The 22,364-nt window shown below is 48.4% G+C and overlaps 1 protein-coding gene across 1 annotated transcript in view; it reads right to left on the bottom strand.

The window, feature by feature from the left end:
• Nucleotides 1-21,964, bottom strand: part of F2 (coagulation factor II, thrombin) — a 330,337-nt gene extending 308,373 nt beyond the window's left edge. Inside the window, exon 1 of the mRNA XM_069623200.1 lies at nucleotides 21,781-21,964. Coding sequence (XP_069479301.1) covers nucleotides 21,781-21,856 — 76 coding nt within the window. The 5' untranslated portion in view covers nucleotides 21,857-21,964. The remainder of the gene's footprint in view (nucleotides 1-21,780) is intronic.
• Nucleotides 21,965-22,364: the final 400 nt, after the last annotated feature.

Here is a 22,364-nt window from a genome sequence, read left to right on the forward strand (position 1 = left end):
GGAACTAATGTGGTGGCTCAATCATATGAACGCTTGGAATGGCAGGGCGATTTTTGGGCCTTCTCCGGATGTGGTTCTCAAGTCAGACGCCAGCAGATCCGGCTGGGGGGCCAGAGTAGGTCGCATTTCCACGGGGGGGAAATGGTCCAATCAGGAGTCTCTACTTCATATAAATTGCCTAGAATTACTGGTGGGTTCCCCATTCTTCTTCAGGCAGAGTACCTTCCGGGGTCGAGCAATGCTGTAGCGGATTGGAATTCCCGTTACCTTCAGGACAACAGCGACTGGATACTGGACAGGAAGGTGTTTGCATTGATTCAATCTATTTGGGGTCCCATTCACATGGACCTCTTTGCCTCCCGTCTCAACTGTCAGGTTCCCAGTTTTTACAGTTGGAGACCAGACCCTCGGGCACTGGCCACCGATGCGTTTCTTCAAGACTGGTCGGTCCATCTTTCCTATGCCTTCCCTCCTTTCGCCATGATAGCCAGGGCTCTGGTGCAAATACGCAGACAGCGAGCTTCCTTGGTAATGGTGACCCCGTTTTGGCCTTCTCAGGATTGGTTTCCCGCTCTCCTAGAACTGGCAGTGGACTTCCCTCGCCCCTCCTCCTGACGGACCCGGCAGGTCTCCCTCACAACCTGGTCCTGCAGGGACATCTGTCCCTTTTGGTTTGGAAGATTTCAGCACGTCCTGGTGCTTCAGAGGTCTTTTGCAGGTCTCTATTGAGGTCATCAGGGATTCCTGGGCAGCCTCCACCAAGGCAGGCTATTCATCAGCATGGGACCACTGGGTTAGGTGGTGTTTGGTTAGGCACCTAAATCCTGTTTTTGCTCCTCCAGTAGACGTAGTAAACTTTCTGGTAGAATTGTTTAAGGAGGGTAAGGCCAATCGGACAATTAATGGGTTTAGGTCAGCGATTAAGGGAGAACCAGTGGGTAAACATTTCCTGGTCAGGAAGGCTCTTAAGTCCATTAGGGTTAAGGTTCCCCCTAAACCTAGGTATTCAGTTTTGTGGGATGTTAGTAAGGTTCTGGATTTGTTTATTTCATGGCCTCATAATCAAGATTTATCCCTACAACAGCTTTTTTCAAAGTTAACAATGCTCTTGTGCCTGGTCTCTATTAAGAGGGTGTCGGATTTTAGAGCACTGGATGTGGACAATAAGATTTTCCCGCCACAGGGAGTAACCTTTTTTATTACTAGGAGAACTAAAAATACGATTTCTTCTGTTTCATATCCAGCATTTCCTGAAAATGTTAAATTATGTGTAGTTCATTGTTTGAAATGTTTTGAGGATAGAACTGTGGATTTGCGTTTCCCTGGTACCTCTCAGCTGCTTATTTCATACGGTAAGCCTTACAAGGCAGTGTCCTCTGCTTCCCTAGCTAGGTGGGTTAGGTGGATAATGCAGGAATCTGGTATTGACATTTCCTTTTTCGGGGCTCATTCAGTTAGAGGCGCCATGGCCTCTAAGGCCGCTCTCCTTCGGGGAGGATTGAAGCACATTCTCAAAGCGGCTGACTGGTCCAGGGAATCTACTTTTAGAACTTTTTATCATAAGCAGATTGATCATGTAGTTTTTAATGTGATGCAAGGGCTTTAAACTTGCATAATATGAGCCCCCTTGTCATGCCATAGAATACCGACAGTGGAGGAGTGGATTTTGGATGTTAGAGCTTTAGCAAGATTTGAAAAAACTATGTTTAGTAAACAAAACAAGGCAGAACTTTATGATGAAATGTGGGAGAGTTTTAATGACCTTTATGGATAATGCCAGGTTGAATTATAGAGTGGAGTGAAATGGTTTACTTTCAGGTACTTTACATATAGGGGGGGGGAATTGTGTTGTTTATGTGGTTGTTTTGTGTAGTCTTGTTTGTCTGTTGTTATTTGTTTGATATATCTGGTTTGGTTTTAAGTTAATTTTACATTTTGATATGGTGGGATATGGGGTTATGGTATGCAATTCTGCTGTATTGCTTCCTGCTATTGTATCTTTTGCAGTTCAATGACTTATGTTGATGATACTGCTTGTTGAATATTGTTGAAAATGAGAAGTAAAGAGTTGAAAAAAAAAATGCCATAGAATACCTAATCCCCCGCACTATCGTGAGTGGGGGTTTAGATTCTATTAAAGACAAGGAGGCGAGTATTATGTCGCCCACCCACCCAGGTTGTTTTTTACATCTATCTCCTTTTTTCAGCTTCGGGTTGATTACCTTGGGTGCCTTCTTCGACTGACGTTCTTTGGAGACCACGCCTGGATGTTAGCTGGACTGTTTCTTTGGTTCCTGGTGGTCTTATGTTTTGCTGTTCAAGCGTCATTGCAGCTTCAGAAGAGGAGTTGCCGTTAGAAGAAAGGACATTTATGGGTGTGGGTTCATCCTGATTGGATGTTGGACTATGGGCTAGCCCCATCTTGGATTGGGAGTTTCCAATGTGTTCTTTGAACTTTGTGTTTTTCTTGTTATAAATGAAAAAAGGTAATGTTAAACAAAAAAATATTTCTTGCTGCTATTTTATGTCAGTAGTAAAGATTGTTGGCATAATACTCGCCTCCTTGTCTTTAATAGAATCTAAACTCCCACTCACGATAGTGCGGGGGATTAGGTATTGTCGGGCGGTTAGTGGAGGTGAGGTAGGGTTTTGTTGTTAGGTAGCGGGGGCAGTTAGTTTTAGCGTTGAGGTTTGACTGCTAAAAAAAAGAAAGAAAAAAAAGATATATTCATAGCCGGAGGTACCGTACCCCCCTTACCGCATCGCCAAGCAGTCTCCTTGGTTGTAGTACTCAGGAGGTGCGGGGGTAGATTGCGCCAATATGGTCCCATTGTCCATTTCACTGGCGTTGGGGGAGAGAGGTTCCCGCGGCTTCTCGTTAGAAGGTAGCTGCGGTCGGGCGGGTGCAAGCTGCTTTTGGGCAATTTCGCCCCAGGTGATGCCCCCGGTTGGGTGGGCTTAGTTGGCCCAGGATTTGTGGGTGCGAGTATCGCCTCGCCTGAGGGTGTTTCTATATGGTATCAGGGTGCGGCTAAGTGTGGCAGTGGAGAGCCCTTAAAGGGGCCACGCTGCTTTTGAACACCGGTAGCGTTTGACGGTGCTCAGGAGTGCAGTGCCGTCAGCTAGCCACCAGGGGGCGGGGTTGTGCAGTCTGTGGGTTTCTGTGATGGCAGTTTGGGAGCACGGTCGGCGCAGCAGCTGCCCTCCCCCCTTTTTGTTTGTGGGGGTTATTAAGCTGGGGGCCGGGGCTGTAATAAAAAAAGAAAAAGAAAAAAGAAAAAGAAAAAGAAAATTACTAAATAAAGAAAAGAGAGTTAGTGACCAGGCAATTAAAGGATAGCTTTATTGGTGGTACAGGGATATTAGCCTGCTTTACCCCTCCAGTGGTTTAGCTGCAAGCCTGGGTTCGGGCCATAATTAAGGGTAAGCATAAAGTCTGCCCTAAGAGGAAGAGTTGGTTTTTAGCAGGCAGCCAGATAATTGGCTGAAACATTATTAGGGGATATATTTTATAAAGGGCCATTTTGGTTTCCTTTGGGCAAGGGGAGTTTCTGGGCTTCAAATAAGAAGCTTTCTTCCCCTGCTGGTCAGAGCTCTATTGGGAGAAAGTGGCTCGGGGGCTAACTGTTAGGTGGGTCAGCGGGCAGTGCGCAAGGGTGCTGCAGCGCTGCTTCAGAAGGATGGTGGGTCAAGGGGCAAAAAAGAAAGGGCTGATCGATGCCCAGGCTTTGAGGGAGACCCTGGCGATTATCAGCAAGGCGTCTAAGGCCTAGCTTGAAGGGGGGGGTGGTGGAGGTTACGGTTGAAAAGGAGGATGCTGGGGGGAGGCCGCAATGGAGAGCTGCGGCATATGGGGCGCTGGCTGTGGTGTTCGCATGTAGCCCTGCGGCTGGTAGAGGGGAAGCCTGGGAGACAGGGGGCAGGAGGAGCAGGAGGGAGATTCCCAGTAGAGTGTCTAGGGGTGCAGGGGAGGTGGGAGAGAGGTCAAGGATGGGTTTGGGGGATAACGACAGGGTGGAGGATGCAGGTGATAGGAGTTTGCAAAAAGGTTCAGGGCAGGCAGGGGGGAGGATAGGGGTGCCGGGGTCCAGAAGGGGGCGACAGTGCGTAGGAATAAGGGAGGTAAATACCTGCAGATGAGTGCGAGGGGTAGAAAGAGGGAGCGGTCGCTAGAGAGTAGTGAGGAGAGGGAGAGGTGTGGAACGGCCTCCCCGGCTAGGAGGACTTCGGGTGGAGGGCATGGTACGGCCCCCTCGCTTCCGGAGGAGCAGACAGGAGAGGGTTTAAGAGCGGCCCCTCTTCAGGATTTGCGGGAGCAGACTAGAGGGCGCAGCGCGGCCCCTAGCACGCAGGACCAAAGGTTGGAGGTGACGACCACTCGCCCAAAAAGAGAAGAGCAGGTGGGGGTTGGCACGGCTCCGCAAAGAAGACGTCGAAGGAGCGGCGGGGCTGCCACCCTGGGCTCACCCGAAGAGGAGCTGCCCGGCCTGAGCAGGAGCTCGCACCAACAATGGTATTGCATTGGGTATGATGATTGGGAGGAAGAGCATGTTGGACAATGGGAGGAAGAAGAGCATAGTGGTTTACGGGGAAGGGAAAGGGTGAAAGGGGGTTTAAGGTTTGAAGGGGAAGGTAAGTTTTGGGCAGGTAGAAGTGCAAGAGGGCAGAGGGGGAATGGGCTTGAAGAGTCTGCTGATAATATTTGTCCCTGCAGCAGGAGCCCAGTGAGAAAACAGATGAGGAGTGTCAGAGTGGAGGCCAGGATGCTGCGGCTAGGTGACGGCAGGGCGGAAAGAGGTGAGCAGGAACGGGAATGGTCGGCGGCATGGCACAGGCCGGGCACAAGGTGGGGGACAGGTAGATAGGGAGCTGGGGTGCAGGGGTCAAGGAGGGATATAAAGTATTTTTTAAAAAACCTGCCCCAAGCTATTTTAAAAAACACTTCTCCTTCTATTCACCTGGAAGATGTCTAAGATCAGACGACAGGGGCTCTCTGAATACTCCTGGGGCAAAGTATGTATCTAGGCAAGGTAAATCCTTCCCATGAAAGCAGTAGACATCTGGAACAAGCTGTCGATGGCATTACGGTTAGAAGCAAACTATCAGAGTTTCAGGAAACAGCTTAAAACCTTGTTGTTTCAATGACTAATAGAGTCCCTCCCTCGAGGTTCTTAACCTTACTCAATGAGGAGAGTGACGTGTTTTTCATTTTTTTTTTTTTTCACTTCCTTGGTTCCCGCGCCCTGATGCCTGCAGGCTACCGGCACAAAATAAGCAAGCACATAACATAACATAACATATTAGGCCGCGGGGATGTGGCAAAGGAGAAGGGAAAATGTGTATCCTCGGTGGAAGTGCAAACGGATAAAGTGGCGGGGCCTCTGGCGCAAGGGGTAGTGGAGGTTCCAAAAGAAAAGACTGCGGAAGGTACTGGGAAAGACAAAAGAATGCCTTAAATGGGCATTAGAAAACAGTTGGGGGCACATTTGATGGGGTCAACAAAAGAAAAGATATGGGCTGGGGAAGTTGTGGACATTTATAAACTCCTGCACAGGGAGGTAAGGGTGAAGGAAGGCTCCAAGAAGGAAGAGAAGGAGTTGGCCACAAGAGCCAAGGTGCCAGTTACAATTGATAACTGGACATCAGCTTCATCATATATGCAAGTGTTTACTGTGAGAAGTTTCCTGAGAGGTGTGTAGCCTTATTGAAATACATGGACGTAATAAGGAAGGCGTTTATGAGTTTCGGGGGCTTTGCATGTGTAAGATATGACGAGGAGTTTAGGGCAAGAATGGCGGTCGATAGCCAGGCAGTGTAGGGAGAGATTGACATGGATCTCTGGCTGCAGTGGATGGCGCCCACGCGGCCAGCACCAACACTGCATACAGCGAGCGGGTTACCTGTGCCTTACTGGCCCTTTCATGGTCACCCCGCCCGGAAGGGGTGGGGGGAGGAGGCAGGGGTCAGCCCTCAGCAGCATGTTGGGCTTTCAATAAGGAAGGGTGCACAAGGACAGTGTGCAAGTTCAGGCACGAGTGCAGCGGATGCGCGGGGCAGCATCCGATTACGCAATGTTTTCAATCAGGGGACAGTGGGAGAGGGCGGGTAATAGGGCAAAGAGTTGGGGGGGGAAGGTCCATACTCCAGTTAGAGTTGCGGGATGGAGGAGGGGCTCAGTTTTCCCAGCCCGGGAGGGGGCCAACATTTTGGGGGAATGATTTTGTGAAGGCTTTAAGTGAGGTCCAAGGGACTGGGGGGCAGAGGCAGTTTAAATGCCAAAATTATGTGGACATAGTGTTGCCTAGGGGCTGGACATGTTTATGTGCATGGGTGGTGGGTGCGTTTTAGCAGTTGTTGTAGTGGGTTTTCTTACAGCTTCGGTTGTGTAAGAGGGTGCATTAGCTGGACGATTTCAGTGGGGCGGGCAGAGACCAGGAATGTCGGCGGTCATGGAGGTCTTATCAGACATGAAGGCAGGAATGGGGAGGGCCATGGGCGGTAGGAGATAACTGAAGAACCGGTGGGGGTGTTCACTTTTCTAGGGAGGGAGCTTGATACGGCAGCCGGATCCTCACACTTGCCGCATGACAAGGTGAGCAGGCTAGGGGTGGGGGGCTTGAGAGGGTGATAGCGGAACGGAAATAATACTGAGAGATTGACAGAAGGGAAGTGGCTATCGCAATTTTTGATTGTACGGTAGTGGCCTAGGTTCGCATGTGGGTAGAGGACAGGGCACACAATAGGGTGGGAACTCCGTACACAGACCACAGGAGGAGGTAGGAAGGTGCGGTCAAGGGAATGGCAAATTTGGCTTGGGTTGTTTGAAGTATTTTTGGGGGCAAAAAGGGGCAAATGAGAGTTGGTGCTCGAGGTATGAGCAGAAGAAGAGAGGCACTCAAAAGGATAATTGGGCCGAGAGGCTACGCAAATTGGCAGTTTAGGGGATTGGACTGCATGGGCGGGGGTGCTCGTTGGGCCCCTGGTGCAGTGGGAGGGGAAGTGATGAGAGGTGACTGCATGGACGGAGGTGCATGAGGGCCCCCAGTGCAGTGGGGAAGACATGGTGAAAAGGACGTAAGGTGCTGGAGGGGCAGGTTACATGGATTGGACTGCATGGACAGGGGTGCTCATGGCCCCTGGTGCAGTGGGGAAGTGATGGGATGCAACTGCATGTACTGGGGTGCACGAGGGCCCCTGGTGCAGTTTGGGAAACATGGTAAAATGGACGTAAGGTGCAGATAGGTCTGCATGGACAGGGGTGCAGGTTGGCCCCTGGTGCAGTGGGGGTGAGGAGATGGGGGCCTGCATGGACAGGGGTACATGAGGGCCCCTGGTGCAGTTTGGGAAATGGACAGAAGGTGCGGGAGGGTTGGTCAAGAGAGAACAGAGGGGGGAACAGGAGTACAGAGGAAGGAGGTCCAAGTGGAGTAAGGTGCATTTATTTTAGAATTAGGTGGGTAAAGATGCACAAATGACAGGGGATCAGGAGAGAAGGGCTGTTGGGTGCTTACGTAGGGGGAGTAAGGAGGGGGTGCCCAGTGAGAATGGATTGTCTTGGGGGAGAGATATGGGAGAGAAGACGGGTGGTCTCCAGTACGGGGATGGGTCAGCAGAGGGGGCAGCACAAGTGGTGGAGGGTTAGAAGGAGGGCTTTGGTGGCCCGGGGGGGAGAGGGCAGAGGTTGGGAAATGATGCTTTCAGGAGGTTGGCGGGCGGCAACAGAAGGTTGCAGGATGGGGCCTAGCCGAGAAGGAGGAACTCATAACAATTTTCTTTTTTCAGATGGAGGCATGGAGGAGTGGTGAGTTGCCGCAGATAAGGATTTTTGGCCATCGGATTGTTAATGGGCAGGGAATTAGGGGAGATAACGGATGGTTGGGACTCAACTGGGATGCAGTTACAGCAGTGATTTAGTGAGATAAGGGGATAATAAAAATTGGCTATAGTGAAAGGTTAGTTTAGGTGGGGCAGAAAGAACACCTGAGAGGAGGGTTTGTTTGGTGCCGGGGACATGGCCCTTTAGAGGAGGGGTGGGGGTAGCACAATGGGATACTAGCGCGGTAAAGGAAGGGGGTGCTGTTTCCATGAACGGGCTACCCCGGGGTACAAAGAGGGGGAATGGGTATTGAAGAAGGAGGGGCTTGACCCCAGGGGGAAAGCAGGAATGAAGGTTGAGAGGATTTTAAGGAGACCGAAGGGAGCAAAGGATGAAGGGAGGAATTTGAAATACTTTAATTATTTAATTGTGGGGGACTGGAAATTGTTTATTTATTTAATTGTTTGGCAATTGTTACAACGGTTATTTAGTCTGTAAGGCCAGGGAGCCAAGGTTGCGTTACTTTGTGAGCTGTGGCCTGTCGCATTAAAGCGACCTTTTCCACTTTAAAGCGAGTCTGGGTATTTTTGTGCAGTAAGCCGAAAGGTGTGGTGTATGTATGTTGTCTGCTGTGAATACTTCCTTGCTATTGTTTATCTGAGTGTAGAAGAAAGTTTTCTGGGTAATTGGTGATGCTGCAAACCCAAAAGGAGCAGTCTTTGCATCTGCGAATCTCCGAATGCAGGCACATGGTGGTGCCAACTTCTCCTGTATAAGGTAAGCACTTTTTTGGCTCATCGAGAACAGTCTGACCCAGAGAGCAAAGTGGACACTAAGGTTCTAAGACCATGTTTAGCTCTACTGTGACTTCACTAGTTGATCTGGGGGAAGTCTGGAGACTCGGGCAGAAGAAGTACATTGCAAGGGGCTGAGCAGTGCAAGAGGCCAGCAGCATTTAATGGGGGGCAAACAGAAGATGGCCACCGCCTCCTCAGGAATACGGGAGGACAACAAAGCCTTTAAGATGGGAATGTTACTAAAAAGGTGAGAAGGCCATTAGAAAATAAAAAAGGGCTGAATGGCCGGCTGTCAGAACCAGAGACAACAACACTTGAGCAACCAATGAAAGATGGTGACGTCTCCCAAAGATGAAAAAAAGTGTAGACACAGTATTGCAGGACAAGCCCACAAATCCATCAAGATGCAAAATCTATCCCACAAGAGACAAGCTCAACATACATAGAGGACAGAGTTTGATGGTGCGACAGATGGTGCTAGATAAAATCAAAGGCTAACCCTGAGGATAGAAAAGAGGAAAGGATCCAGCACTGGGGAATGAAAGAATATCACAAAACAAGTGGAATGAGCAAATTTACAAGTGAAATGAGAATGTCTTTAAACATGCAGGGCTTCTAATTGTAAAGTAATGGCAAACTCCCAATATAAAAATTTACACAGAAACATCAGAGCAACAGCTGCCAGACCACATTGTCTTAGACCCCAAAAGCTATGAGCTTCAAACCATTCTTCCAGGGCTGAGAATTCACTGAAATGAGGAAAGAGCTTACACGGTTCCAAAAGAAGCAAAATCGTGTTCCTTCAAAATGGTTCTAGCAGAAGCCATGCTGGGCTTGAGAAGGGAGGAAAGCACCAGGTTCAAGCATGCTGCCCCTAGACACTTTAATTGAACCAAAAGGTTGTGTGACGGGTCAGAAACGAGAGGCTGACACAAAGTTGTGTTATTCTCAAAGTCAGACATTTTATTAAACAGAAATAGATTGGAAAAACACCTCCCTATCCTTATTCTAAAGAGGGGTTTCCCTAGCTGGAAAACTAAAACTAAGGATATGTCTCTGTCAAGTAGTCAGTAACTTAAAAGCCCTCCTTGTGTCCAAAACATTCTAAGTTGACCCTCACACTAGAAACAAAATAACAAAAAGGTGCATGGAATTGTGTTTGACTTGATATCAGCAAAAAGTGATCACAACCAAAGATATGAGGATAGCTCCAACAAAAGGGGTTTCCAAGGAAGGATCCTTGAATCCAGGGGGTGAGTCCCATAAGCTGGATTCTTAGGTAGGATGGTAAAAAGTGTGGCTTTATCCAATAATTCCTCTGTGTCAACAAATGTCTCTTTATCTGACAGTTTCTTTGGGTCTTTAGTACTGGATACTGGATTGACAAAGTTCTTGTTCAAACAATAAATACCAGAACACTCTTTCTTTATCTCTTCTTGCTACTATTGTAGACTGCTTGGTATACTCCCCTCCCAGGAATCCTTCAATGGAATTTTGAGATCCCCTGGTATACTCCCCTGCCAGGTATCTTCCCACCATGTCACACTCTTTACCCATCATCAGGTGCCTAGTATTCTTGCCTGCCAGGACTTCGCATGGGTTTCTCAGATTCCCGGGTATACTCCCCTGCCAGGTATCATCCCACAGTGTCAAACTCTTTATACAACATCAGGTGCCTGGTATTTTGGCCTGCTAGGACTTAGAATCAAAAATTACTCCTGCCAGGACTTCTGCAAAAGGTCACAGAGTGAGGGTTTTCCTTTCTCCTCCCACCCCCCTTTTCCTCTCTCTGGCTTTTCTTCCCAACTGCCGGTGTATTAGTCTGCCAGGACTTCTGCAAATGTTCCCGAGGTGATGATTTTGCCTTTCTCCCCTCCCCTTTTTACCTCTCCCAGGCTTTGCTTCCCAATTGCCTGGTGTATTAATCTAGCAGGACATATTTGTTTCACTGTTCTTTTCACTGTACCACAGTAGCATATACTTTGAGGTGCTTGGTATATTTGCCTACCAAAGTACTTGCTTCACCTCTCCCCCACATTGACATCTCAAGCATCCGTGCTTGCCTGTGGCTTGTTGCAGCATTTTGTTTTGTTCGCTTTTAAACATTCTTCCTTTTGGCATTTGGGCTTGTGCTTTTCATTGATCGCATTTAAACAAGCTTTGTGCCTTTCTGTCATTAGCAACTTCATACAGTTCAAACACTCAAACATTTGCTGGCGTGCGTGTTGTAAAGCCTGGGGTCCCACGCTGCTCTAGGCAGACTCACTGGATCTTCTTTGCATCTCCAAACTTGCTTGCGCTTCCATGGTTCTGTCCCTTTCCCATAGGGAATGTGCAGATGCTCTGTCATTATCCGACGAGGCTCCGTGAGCAACCGTTGGCTTCCCTGGAACGGAGAGAGATGTTTGCTTAAGCAGTCACATTCCCTGGAGTTTCTGCTCAGCCACCAGCCTCTCCATGGCTTCCCTTTCTCTGCGCTCCGCTTTCCATCCCGGCACACTGGTCCGGATAGCTCACGGTCAGGAGCCCCTGCACAGGGTTCCTCGGGTTACATGTATTTGTATTTTGTTTATTTGTATAGCGCGCCTTGCCCAGAGGCATCTGGGCGCATATCTTCAGTTACAGTGACAAATTATACAGCAAAAGGTAGTAGGACAAGATACAGAATATATGTACAATACAAGAATATAGAAAATATATAAACAGAATTACATCCAGGCTACATACACAGTATTTACAATCAAAGTGCGTGCCGGACAATGGCATCAACAAAGGTGCAATGTCATTCTAGTGGAAGATTGATGTCCAAAGTGACAGGAGGGGATTAATGGGTGTCTTGAGCAGAGAGCCACAGTTTGGCTTTGCTCTTGAAGGAATGGAAGGAAAGTTCCGATCTGAGCGGTTGGGCAGTGTATGCCACAGTTTGGTGGCTAGGACCGGGAAACTAACCCCACCAGCTTTCTGAAGCTTGAACCTGGGAAGGGAGAGGCAATGAGCTTGGGCAATTCTCTAAGGACGGGTAGAGGTGTGAGGTGTGAATCGGCTAGCCAAGTAGATGGGAGCCTGGTTGGCCAGACATTTGTGGGTGAGAGGAGCGTTTTAAGGGCGATTCTTTCAGCTACTGAGAGCCAACGTAAGTTGCGTTTGGTGCCACAGATGTGCTGATTCCTGGGAATATTTAGAGCTGCCCTGATGGCGTTGTTCTCTGTGACCTGAAGCTTATTTAGGTTTAATTGGCTTGTCCCTAAATAGAGGGCATTACAATAGTCAAGCTTTGACATAATGAGTGTTCTGGCAATTATGGTGCAGTTAGCAGTAGTAAGCAAAGGTCAGCAGGCTGTAATGAGTTTGCACATGTAGGCGGAAGCTGAGATTACAGCATTAGTTTGTCTGGAGAGCGATAAGGTAGAGTCAAGATCGATGCCTAGGGTTTTAGTATCATTGGATACCTTGATGGTATTGCCATCAATGGTGAACGATTTGAATGAGGGATCTAGTCTATTAAGTCAAAGATGGGAGCCCAAGATGAGGAGCTCAGTTTTATCATCATTGAGACAGAGCTCATGTTGTGCCATCCACGCCCGAATAACCTGTTAGACATAATTTAAGGATTTTGTATCCACTGTATGGTCTCCGGTGATCGGAATGAGTATCTGGGTGTCATTGGCGTAGTTAGTGTAGGTGACACCCAGATAGTCAAGAATATCGAAGAGCGGTTTTGTGAACATCTTGTAAAGTGTTGGTGAGACACAAGATCCTTGAGGGACACCGCAGTGGACAGGTGAAGGATCAGCGGAGGCAGAGGGGGAGAAGACCTGCATGGATCTATTCTCCAGGAAGGATCTGATCCAGGAGGTGGCAGAGTCAGAGAAATGTGATGTGATTTGAACAAATTAAAAAATAATGACTTAAATTTTAATGAAGAAAAATAAATGTCACATTTTTTTTAATTGAGGGGGGCCTGCGACTCCAAACCCTCCTTTCTCCATGGTTCCAACCCCACCCCAAACTACCCCCACACCTTTTAACCCTTTACACCATCGCCCATATATATATATATATATATTAGCGATTTTTTTTGTTATTGTTTAATTCTTTGTTTTCCGTTTAAATCACTGGTTCCTCGTCCACTCCTGCACAGCTCTCTTCTCCACTCTCTCTGCCATTTTTAAATGTCCCGCTTATCTTATGTCCAGCAAAACAACTAGCCCGCACATTAGACATCAGGCTTCTCTTTGTCTGCATGAACTCCTTCCTCTTCTTCCATCGCCTCAGTACATGAGGGTATATGGGATTTGGAGTACATAGTTGTTACTGGATTTGTTGGATGTGGTTGTTCAAATGTTTCACATAAGAACCATAAGATGTTATATATGAGTTGTGAGTGTTTGAGTTATAAATGGGGGCTTGCCTAGAGTGATTTAGAGGAAAGTTTTTCTGACTTCTGCTATAGGGTGGAACTGTTAGGTGACAGTAAGCCATCAGGGTCTCAGTATTATAGAGTCTTCCTCCGGTCAAAGGAGTAACACTGCGTTTCATCTAATGGAGTAACCACCTTCCCCTGGTAGTCGTCTCCTCCTCTATGATCCTTCCTTATACAGTCACCCCCAGGATCCAGATCAGGCAGCGGCTGCCGTCCCTTGGCCCCACAGGAGGAGGCCACCATGGGGAAATCAGTGATGAGGCCACCAGATTCACAGATTCATCACACTTGACAATAATACTTAGGAAGCTTTTCCAGGAATTTGCATGGTGGCTCCACCGTTGATGAAATCTCTCCCCTTAATAATAGGAAAGTCAGGCTGAAAAAAAGGTACCCATTTTGCCAGATTGCCTTGACTGTGGCCACGCTTAAGGCTCAATGGGCAGAGCACGAATGTTGCCCCAATTGAAGAGGCATTTGAGTGAAAAACTAAAATAACACAATTGAGACCCTATGTGCTATATGTGCAATGCAGATTCATATGACGGCGAAGGGAGTGAAACACGCAGCAAAATGTTGAAAAATGGGGGTGTCCATCCAATACAGATGTCTGCTGGTCCCAGTTGTGTTTAAATTTCACATGAAGAAATGTAAAAGTTCCTCATTAGAGCCCGTGAAGTTGTTCCAAGAGTCAGTGGCATAAGAATGTCTATCTTGCACTGCTCAGTTGATTGTATGTCAATGGAACAAATATGCAAAAATGGTTCCAGCTCTGAATGATATATGATATGGTGTTAATATGAAGTGTTTCTAGGCGCCACAAGACAAGGGAAGGAGGACAAGACAAGCGATCTTACTAGGCCTTGTGTCATTCAGATCGTGCAAGTGTGATACAAAACGTGCAGGGGGAAGGAAGAGGGGGTGTGTAAGAGAGAGGGTAGAGGAAAAGTGCGATCATGGCAGCAGGCTAAGAGTAAGTGCAGCGCGGCTCTGGGTAAGTCCAAGGAGGCAAGGGGGCTGTAGGGGTTACAGTTACAGCCCCCAAGTGCGCGGTAAACCAGGAGCAGTGCAAGGAGTACTGGTCATAATAATAATTTAACACTTATATAGCGCTACGAACCCTCAGGTATCTGAGCGCTGCTTTATTATTACCCACGGTGTGTGGTGCTCATTTATTGACCTCGGAAGGCTGAGTTTGGCCCTGCCGGGATTCGAACCTGTGTTAGCAGGCTCTGCACAGATGTCAAAGCAAGCGCTCTACTCGCTGTGCCACTTGACCATCATGGAGGAGCCTGGTACCCAATGAGACTCTGAGGGTACCAAGCAATCAGTCGGCGCCGTAGGCAGGTAAGTTAGCAAGGAAGCGAGAGAGAGAAGGCAGAGGAGAAAAGGAAGGTCTTGAGCCGCTTCCGGAACTTCAGTTAGTCCGACTCAAGACTGAGAGGGGCAAGGAGGCCATTCTGGAAGGAAGCGCCTGCATAGGAGAGAGATCTACCCCGACCCCCTCTCTGCTTGGAGAAGCATCTGACCCTCCGAGAGTTGGAGGTAGCTGAGCGAAGGGCTGTAGAAGGAAGGTATTTCAGTAGAGAGAGTGGGATGTAGTGCAGGCCCCAACCCCAGAAAGCCTTGTGGACGATGCAGAGGGTGTTGAATTTGATCATTGCAGCCACCGAGAGCCAGTGGAGAGATTATTTCAGGGATGATTGATCAGGGTGGCGTGATTGACCATGTCAAAAGTAGAGGAAGGTCAAGGAGGATGAGGACAGAGGGAATGCTGGAGTGAAGATTAGAGCAGATCTTCAAGGGTGTTCAGGAGAGCAGTTTCCATGCCTCTCGCTGATCTGAAGCCAGACTGATGATCATGCAGACAACCAACATATTCAGTGTGGAGACTAAGCTGGGAGATGGCCAGCTTTTCCAGGAGTTTGCCCAGGAAAGGAGTGATAGAAATCAGGCGATAGTTAGCCGGACAGTTCGGATCAGCAGAAGGTTTTTTTAGGAGGGGTGCACTAAGGAGGGCTTGAGGAGAGAGGGGAGAGATCCAGTGGTGAAAGAGTGATTGCTGCGAGAGAGGGAAAGAGTGAAGAAAATATAGTATGCAATACGAGTGTGGAAGAGAGAAAGAGCGGGATAGAAAGTAAGTGAGAAGGAAAAAGGGTAAGAAAGAGAAAGGGAGAGAGAGGGAAAGAGTGAAGTAAAGATAGAATGAGAGATGAAAAAAGAGAATGAAAGAAAGGAAGAGTTTGGAAGACAGAAAGAAAGGTGGAGAGAGTGGGAAAGTAAGAAGAAAAACAATAAAAGGAGAGAAAGATGAAGAGATAGAAAGAGGAAACGAGAATGGGGAGAGAGGGGAAATGAGTGAAGTAAGAAAAGGAGAGAAAGAGCTAGAGGGACAGAGCTAGAGGGAAAGGGGGAAGAAAGAGAAGCGGAGAAAGGGAAAGAATGAAGTAATAAAGAAAGAGAGAGCGAAAGAACAGTGAAGACAGTGGATTTGGGTTACACATGCATTTTTCGTTAATTTCCAAAGTCATGATAGTTGAAGAACTGCATAATATATTCTTCATGCCATTAACAACTAATCAGTTCATGGCTGGGTGTTTATTGGTTTTAATTTGCATTGTTGAGTCATGCAGTGGAAAAGACATCCCTGATTACAGAATCAAGATGAACAGCTGACGCTTGTTTCGCACTTCACTGGTGATTTTTCAAAGTGGATATTTATATAATCTGTTAAAATCAAGTGCTTCATCAACCTCTGTCTTAATAAGTCCCTATTATTGCTGGCTGTGTTCTCTATGTCAGCTGTAATGGCCGCTTTACAAGGGGCGAGCGTGAAGAAGCTCTCTATCCCAGTTATCATGGAGGCCATAATCAGGGCACAAGTGCTAGAAAGGTAATCGTGGGACTAATTAGCATACAGAAAGGGCAACATCGATGGATGTGAGGAAGGGGAAGTGTAGCCCTAGTGGGGGCCAATTTAGCCTTTTTGGATAAATTCACTTGATTGGCCGTAGCGTAGAACATGTTTTCTCCTGTGTCAACTGGTAGGATTCTGCATGTAAAGTGACTGCTGAGGTGAAAAGGCTGAATTTGAATAAGGCGAATAAGGTTGACAAAATACTATCCACTTCTTTGACCTATGCCACTCCTTTTTCATTCACACTTATTTTCAAAAATCTGCAGAGTTTGTAAGTGATGTTCTGGAAGTCTTTGCATCAAGTTCATGCCATGATTAATTCCTATAATATACGTGTAGTGGTATTTTCCCTTTATTAACGCTGGACTACAAGTACCAGGTTGCAAAGTTGTGCGAGCTTTGTTTGCAGGATAAGTCAAGCAAGTTCCATCTGACAAGGGGCCACTTGAGATCTCTGAACTCTCCTACTTTAAAGTCCAAAAGGTGCACTTCAAGGGGTCCTGTTTGATAACCCCTGTTTTAGTCATTATTTGGCAGAGGCTTTCAGTGTGTTGATATGCACGATAACATTAAATCTGGGGTTCAGCAGAGCAAATATATCCTTTGTGTGTCAAACGAGCGATCATTGTGAAAATTGAAAAGACAGATCCGAAAAGAAAACCAATGCTATCCAGTTGGTGTGTTCTTGAAGGGAATCAAATATTGAACAACCAATCCTGGGCATTGTGGAGACTTGGCTTTCAGATGCAGATAACAAACGCGGCTCAAAAGAAAGAGAGACGAAATGATTACAAGTAAACTCAGGCCAGCATGAGACCCTGATGGGAGGCTCGGTTCCATAGGCCCCCACTTAAATGGGACACCTTCCCCCATCCCTCTCAGCTAGCCTAAGGGAGAAAGGGCCACTTCTCTGAAAATTGTATGGTGAGCGCTGTCCACTGACATGTCCCCGCAACGTGTACCCTGCGCACAATAATAGGAACATATGATCACCAATATTGATCAGAAACGAAAGATGACAGGAAAACGTGTTTGGAACTATACATATATCTGCCTTAAAAATCAAGGATGCAAATTACAATCTGGAAAAATGCAGTCATGTGCTGCTGCATTATGAATGGTATGCTGAATACATTTAACAAAAATACCTGACTCTGGAAATTAATTAAGATGGCAGAAAAGGGTAAGAAGGCCTAACCTTTGAGCTGGAAGAATTGTTGCACGTGTTACTTTCTTAAGGAGGGCACGTGAATGATATGTATCTTTTTTGTAATGTCATGTGCATCCAGCATGTAGGCATATAGCATGTATCTAAAGTAACGGACTGCTGTGCAAAAGGGACGCACCCTGCGAGTTCCGCATCCAGTGAGAGGGTCGCCGCAAAAAATACTGCGCGAAAAAGACCAAATTGTTTTAAATTGTTTTGCACTTTTCACGCATGTATATCTGGGGGGGTGGGTTGGGGTAATTATTTATTGTATGGGGAGTATTCTGGGCTACGGGGGATCTCCCCTGCATATAAATTGCAATTTTTTTTTCTTCAGAGATCGGTCTTTTTTCCGTGGGATTTTTGCGCGACCATATCACATAATTCACAGTAGGTTGCAGGAGTAGCAGGGAAGCTGGGAGAGGTAGAGCGAGTAGGAGAGGGTAGAACTCAAGAGGGGGAGAAATAGGATTGGGTGGCGTGATTAGCGAGCTGTTCTTTGATGAGTAGGGTCTTCGGGACCTTCGTGAAGTGTAGGATGGAGATGGTCAGTCTTATATGTAGGAATGCCTTACCAACTCATCCACAGCAGCATCCATACTTGAAGAAGAGCTCCCCAGGCACGGTGCCAGCGGGTTCTTCAGGACCTTCGTGAAGTGTACGATGGAGAGGGTCAGTCTTATGTGTAGGAATGCCTTACCAACTCATCCACAGCAGCATCCATACTTGAAGAAGAGCTGCCCAGGCAAGGTGCCAGAGGGTTCTTCAGGACCTTTGTGAAGTGTAGGGTGGGAAGGGTCAGTCTTATCTGTAGGAATGCCTTACCAACTCATCCACAGCAGCATCCATACTTGAAGAAGAGCTCGCCAGGCAAGGTGCCAGAGGGTTCTTCAGGACCTTTGTGAAGTGTAGGGTGGGGAGGGTCAGTCTTATCTGTAGGAATGCCTTACCAGCTAATTCACAGCAGCGTTTCATACTTGAAGAAGAGCTGCCCAGGCAAGGTGCCAGCGGGTTCTTCAGGACCTTCGTGAAGTGTACGATGGAGAGGGTCAGTCTTATGTGAGGGAATGCCTTACCAACTCATCCACAGCAGCGTTTCATACTTGAAGAAGAGCTGCCCAGGCAAGGTGCCAGCGGGTTCTTCAGGACCTTCGTGAAGTGTACGATGGAGAGGGTCAGTCTTATGTGTAGGAATGCCTTACCAGCTAATCCACAGCAGCATCCATACTTGAAGAAGAGCTCCCCAGGCAAGGTGCCAGAGGGTTCTTCAGGACCTTCGTGAAGTGTAGGATGGAGAGGGTCAGGGGTCAGTCTTATGTTCGAAGGAATGCCTTACCAACTCATCCACAGCAGCATCCATACTTGAAGAAGAGCTCGCCAGGCAAGGTGCCAGAGGGTTCTTCAGGACCTTCGTGAAGTGTAGGGTGGAGAGGGTCCGTCTTATGTGAGGGAATGCCTTACCAACTCATCCACAGCAGCATCCATACTTGAAGAAGAGCTCGCCAGGCAAGGTGCCAGAGGGTTCTTCAGGACCTTTGTGAAGTGTAGGATGGAGAGGGTCAGTCTTATGTGTAGGAATGCCTTACCAACCTACCCACAGCAGCATCCATACTTGAAGAAGAGCTCCCCAGGCAACGTGCCAGAGTGTTCTTCAGGACCTTCGTGAAGTGTAGGGTGGAGAGGGTCTGCCTTATGTGTAGGAATGCCTTACCAACTCATCCACAGCATCATCCACACTTGAGGAAGAGCTCCGCAGGCAAGGTGCCAGAGGGGTCTGCTTTTCTGTAGCAGAGATGGAAAGGAAAATATTCATACATAATCTCTAGCAAAATCCAGTGACGTATTTGGAGAGAGTAATCATGGCAAATGTTGAGTCTCTGTCTTGTTGTTCATCTGATAAGCGAGCATTGCCAAAACGGTAAAACGGCATCTGCCAGCAGGCTGCCCAAAAACCAAGAAGGAAACCTAAAAGAAAACTGCTGGATGAAAGTCCTCAAATATGGTTTCACATCAAACTAAAGAAAAAGCCCCTGCAACTGAAGGAGTGCAAAATCTAGAGGCCATCTTGAATGTAAACCCAGGGCAAGCGATGCCAAAGTAAATGCTGAAGAAGCTTCCTGGGGACAGCTAGATCAAGAAGAAGAGGGTGCGACAGGATCCAGCCCTTCACCCAGTAAAGCAATCTCTGGGATAGAAATCTTCACCACAGGGAAGGACCCACGACCATCTTTGGTTTGGGCCATCTAAAATCACATGAGCAATAACCCAGTGCTAAGAGATGTGAACATAAGAAAGAGGATAAGCGTCAGATTACAAATTCTTCCATCCCTTCCCATAATGGGAACCCGTTCTCCACATTACGCTCATCTGCACAAATTACAGAGGCGAGGCGACTGAAGATCCATCCACTGGTGGGAGATCCAGTCACCTGCTCAACAAGGGGAATGCTCGTCTTCTGGATAAGCAGTCAGCACCCAGAGACGGGAATCCGGGTAGCAGCCTCTGTAAGAGTGGCCTGGATGGGAAGATTAAGAGGACTGGGTCCATAAGGCGACCAAGCCCCCAATGAGCAAAAGCAGAGCGCTCTAAGTGGCCCAACAGCTGCACACAAAGCAATGAAACAAGGGAGCAGCATATTTTGTCCCTTGCCATTGATGATCAGTGTGTGAAGCTGGCACTTGTGGAAAGGGCAGTGTGGTCAGTAGCACTGATGACTCCTATTGGAAGCTGGTGCTGGTGGGTACGTTCAGAAACGTGCGCCCGTGCGCACTGCTGGAAGCTGGCACTGATGGACAGGTTGAGTAGCTGGGGCTGGTGGGCTGGATAAGAAGTCACCACTGGGAATCGGTGAGTGGAGCTAACAGGGAGCAGTGTCAGAATCTAACACTCCTAGCCAATGTGAGAGGCTGGGAAAAGAGGCTGGAAGGCAGCGTGAGAAGCTGGCGCTATATGTAGCGTAAGAAGAAGGAACTTGTAGGCAGTATGAGAAGATGGTACTAGGGAGCAGGTAGATAAACTGGCAGCAGGTGCAGCGTGGACGCTAGCACTGGCAGGCAGTGAGAGATTATGGCCCTGATAAACAGGTGTACAATCTGACACTAGAGGCAGAAGGAAAGCTGGCACTGTGTGCTGAATGGCAAGGTGGCACAGGTAGGCATTGTGATAAACTGGCAGCAGGTGCAGTGTGGACGCTAGCACTGGCAGGCAGTGAGAGATTATGGCCCTGATAAGCAAGTGTACAATATGACACTAGAGGCAGAAGGAAAGCTTGCACGGTGTGCTGAATGGCAAGGTGGCACAGGTAGGCATTGTGATAAACTGGCAGCAGGTGCAGTGTGGACGCTAGCACTGGCAGGCAGTGAGAGATTATGGCCCTGATAAGCAAGTGTACAATATGACACTAGAGGCAGAAGGAAAGCTTGCACGGTGTGCTGAATGGCAAGGTGGCACAGGTAGGCATTGTGATAAACTGGCAGCAGGTGCAGTGTGGACGCTAGCACTGGCAGACAGTGAGAGATTATGGCTCTGATAAGCAAGTGTACAATCTGACACTAGAGGCAGAAGGAAAGCTTGCACGGTGTGCAGAATGGCAAGGTGGCACAGGTAGGCATTGTGATAAACTGGCAGCAGGTGCAGTGTGGACGCTAGCACTGGCAGGCAGTGAGAGATTATGGCCATGATAAGCAGGTGTGCAATCTGACACTAGAGGCAGAAGGAAAGCTGGCACAGCGTGCAGAATGGCAAGGTGGCACAGGTAGGCATTGTGATAAGCTGGCAGCAGGTGCAGTGTGGACGCTAGCACTGGCAGGCAGTGAGAGATTATGGCTCTGATAAACAAGTGTACAATCTGACACTAGAGGCAGAAGGAAAGCTGGCACGGTGTGCAGAATGGCAAGGTGGCACAGGTAGGCATTGTGATAAGCTGGCAGCAGGTGCAGTGTGGACGCTAGCACTGGCAGGCAGTGAGAGATTATGGCGGTGTGCTGAATGGCAAGGTGGCACAGGTAGGCATTGTGATAAACTGGCAGCAGGTGCAGTGTGGACGCTAGCACTGGCAGGCAGTGAGAGATTATGGCGGTGTGCTGAATGGCAAGGTGGCACAGGTAGGCATTGTGATAAACTGGCAGCAGGTGCAGTGTGGACGCTAGCACTGGCAGCCAGTGAGAGATTGTGGCGGTGTGCTGAATGGCAAGGTGGCACGCACGGGTAGGCAATGTGATAAGCTGGCAGCAGGTTGAAAAACGGACGCTAGACTAGAAGCAGTGTGCGAAGCTGACGTGGGTGGGCAATGTGAGAAGCTGGCCCTAGTGCGGTGTCAGGCTCTGATACTTTGGTGGTGTTTTTGAAGCTGGCACTGAAAAGCAGTGCGAGAAGATGTCACTAACCGCAGTGAAAGAACTTGGCAGTAGAAATCCGTGGGGAAAGCGGGCACTGGTTGGTTGGCAGGTGAGAGAGAAGCTGTCAGTGTCCGAAGCTCATACAGGTACTGGGAGTTGCGAGCTTGTAACGTTTGGCCAGTGAGAAGCTTGCACAGTCTGAGAAACTAGCACCTGCGTGCGAGAGTGTGCACTGGGTGGCCGGGTGGCCGGGTGGGAGACGCTCACTAGTGGCATCACTTACCGTTGACGGAGAGAGCGAGGGGTATGAGGCAGGCCAGCAGCAGGGCCCTGGGCACCGGCGTTCTCCTCTTCTCCATGGTGTAGCAGCAACTCGACCGTGCACCGACTGGGCGCAGAGCAGAAAATGGCCGGAGTCCGGCCTGGTTAATATTACACAGACATGAGGAAATCTCCAGAGATGTCACCTGGTGTCAGGGACGCTGTGGACCCTTTCGCCCACAGGTCCTGCGAGTTCCTCCTCCCCATTTCTCGCTCAGAGGTTAGAGTGGGAGTTGCCACCCTCCCCTCTGCCCACGCGCATGCCCATGTTCCCTAAGCGGGGGCCCAGGCGAGACCCTCGCTGTACCCTAACCCTGGCATACCCCTAAGGAATCTAACCCGTGCATCTGCCCACTCTAACTCATGACCACTGCACCAAGGCCCTCCCTATACTTAAACCCAGTATCCTCAGTGCACTACTCTGACACAGCGCCTGCCCCCTTACCCTCTACCTCACGGTACTCTCTGTCCTGTAAGCTAATGACCGTCCCTGGGTTCGAGCATACGAGTGGACGTGTTCTCTTACACATACGCATCCCCCTGTAC

This window comes from Ambystoma mexicanum, chromosome 11, assembly GCF_040938575.1.
Source record: "Ambystoma mexicanum isolate Mex_15411 chromosome 11, UKY_AmexF1_1, whole genome shotgun sequence".
NCBI classification, from domain to species: Eukaryota; Metazoa; Chordata; class Amphibia; order Caudata; family Ambystomatidae; genus Ambystoma; species Ambystoma mexicanum.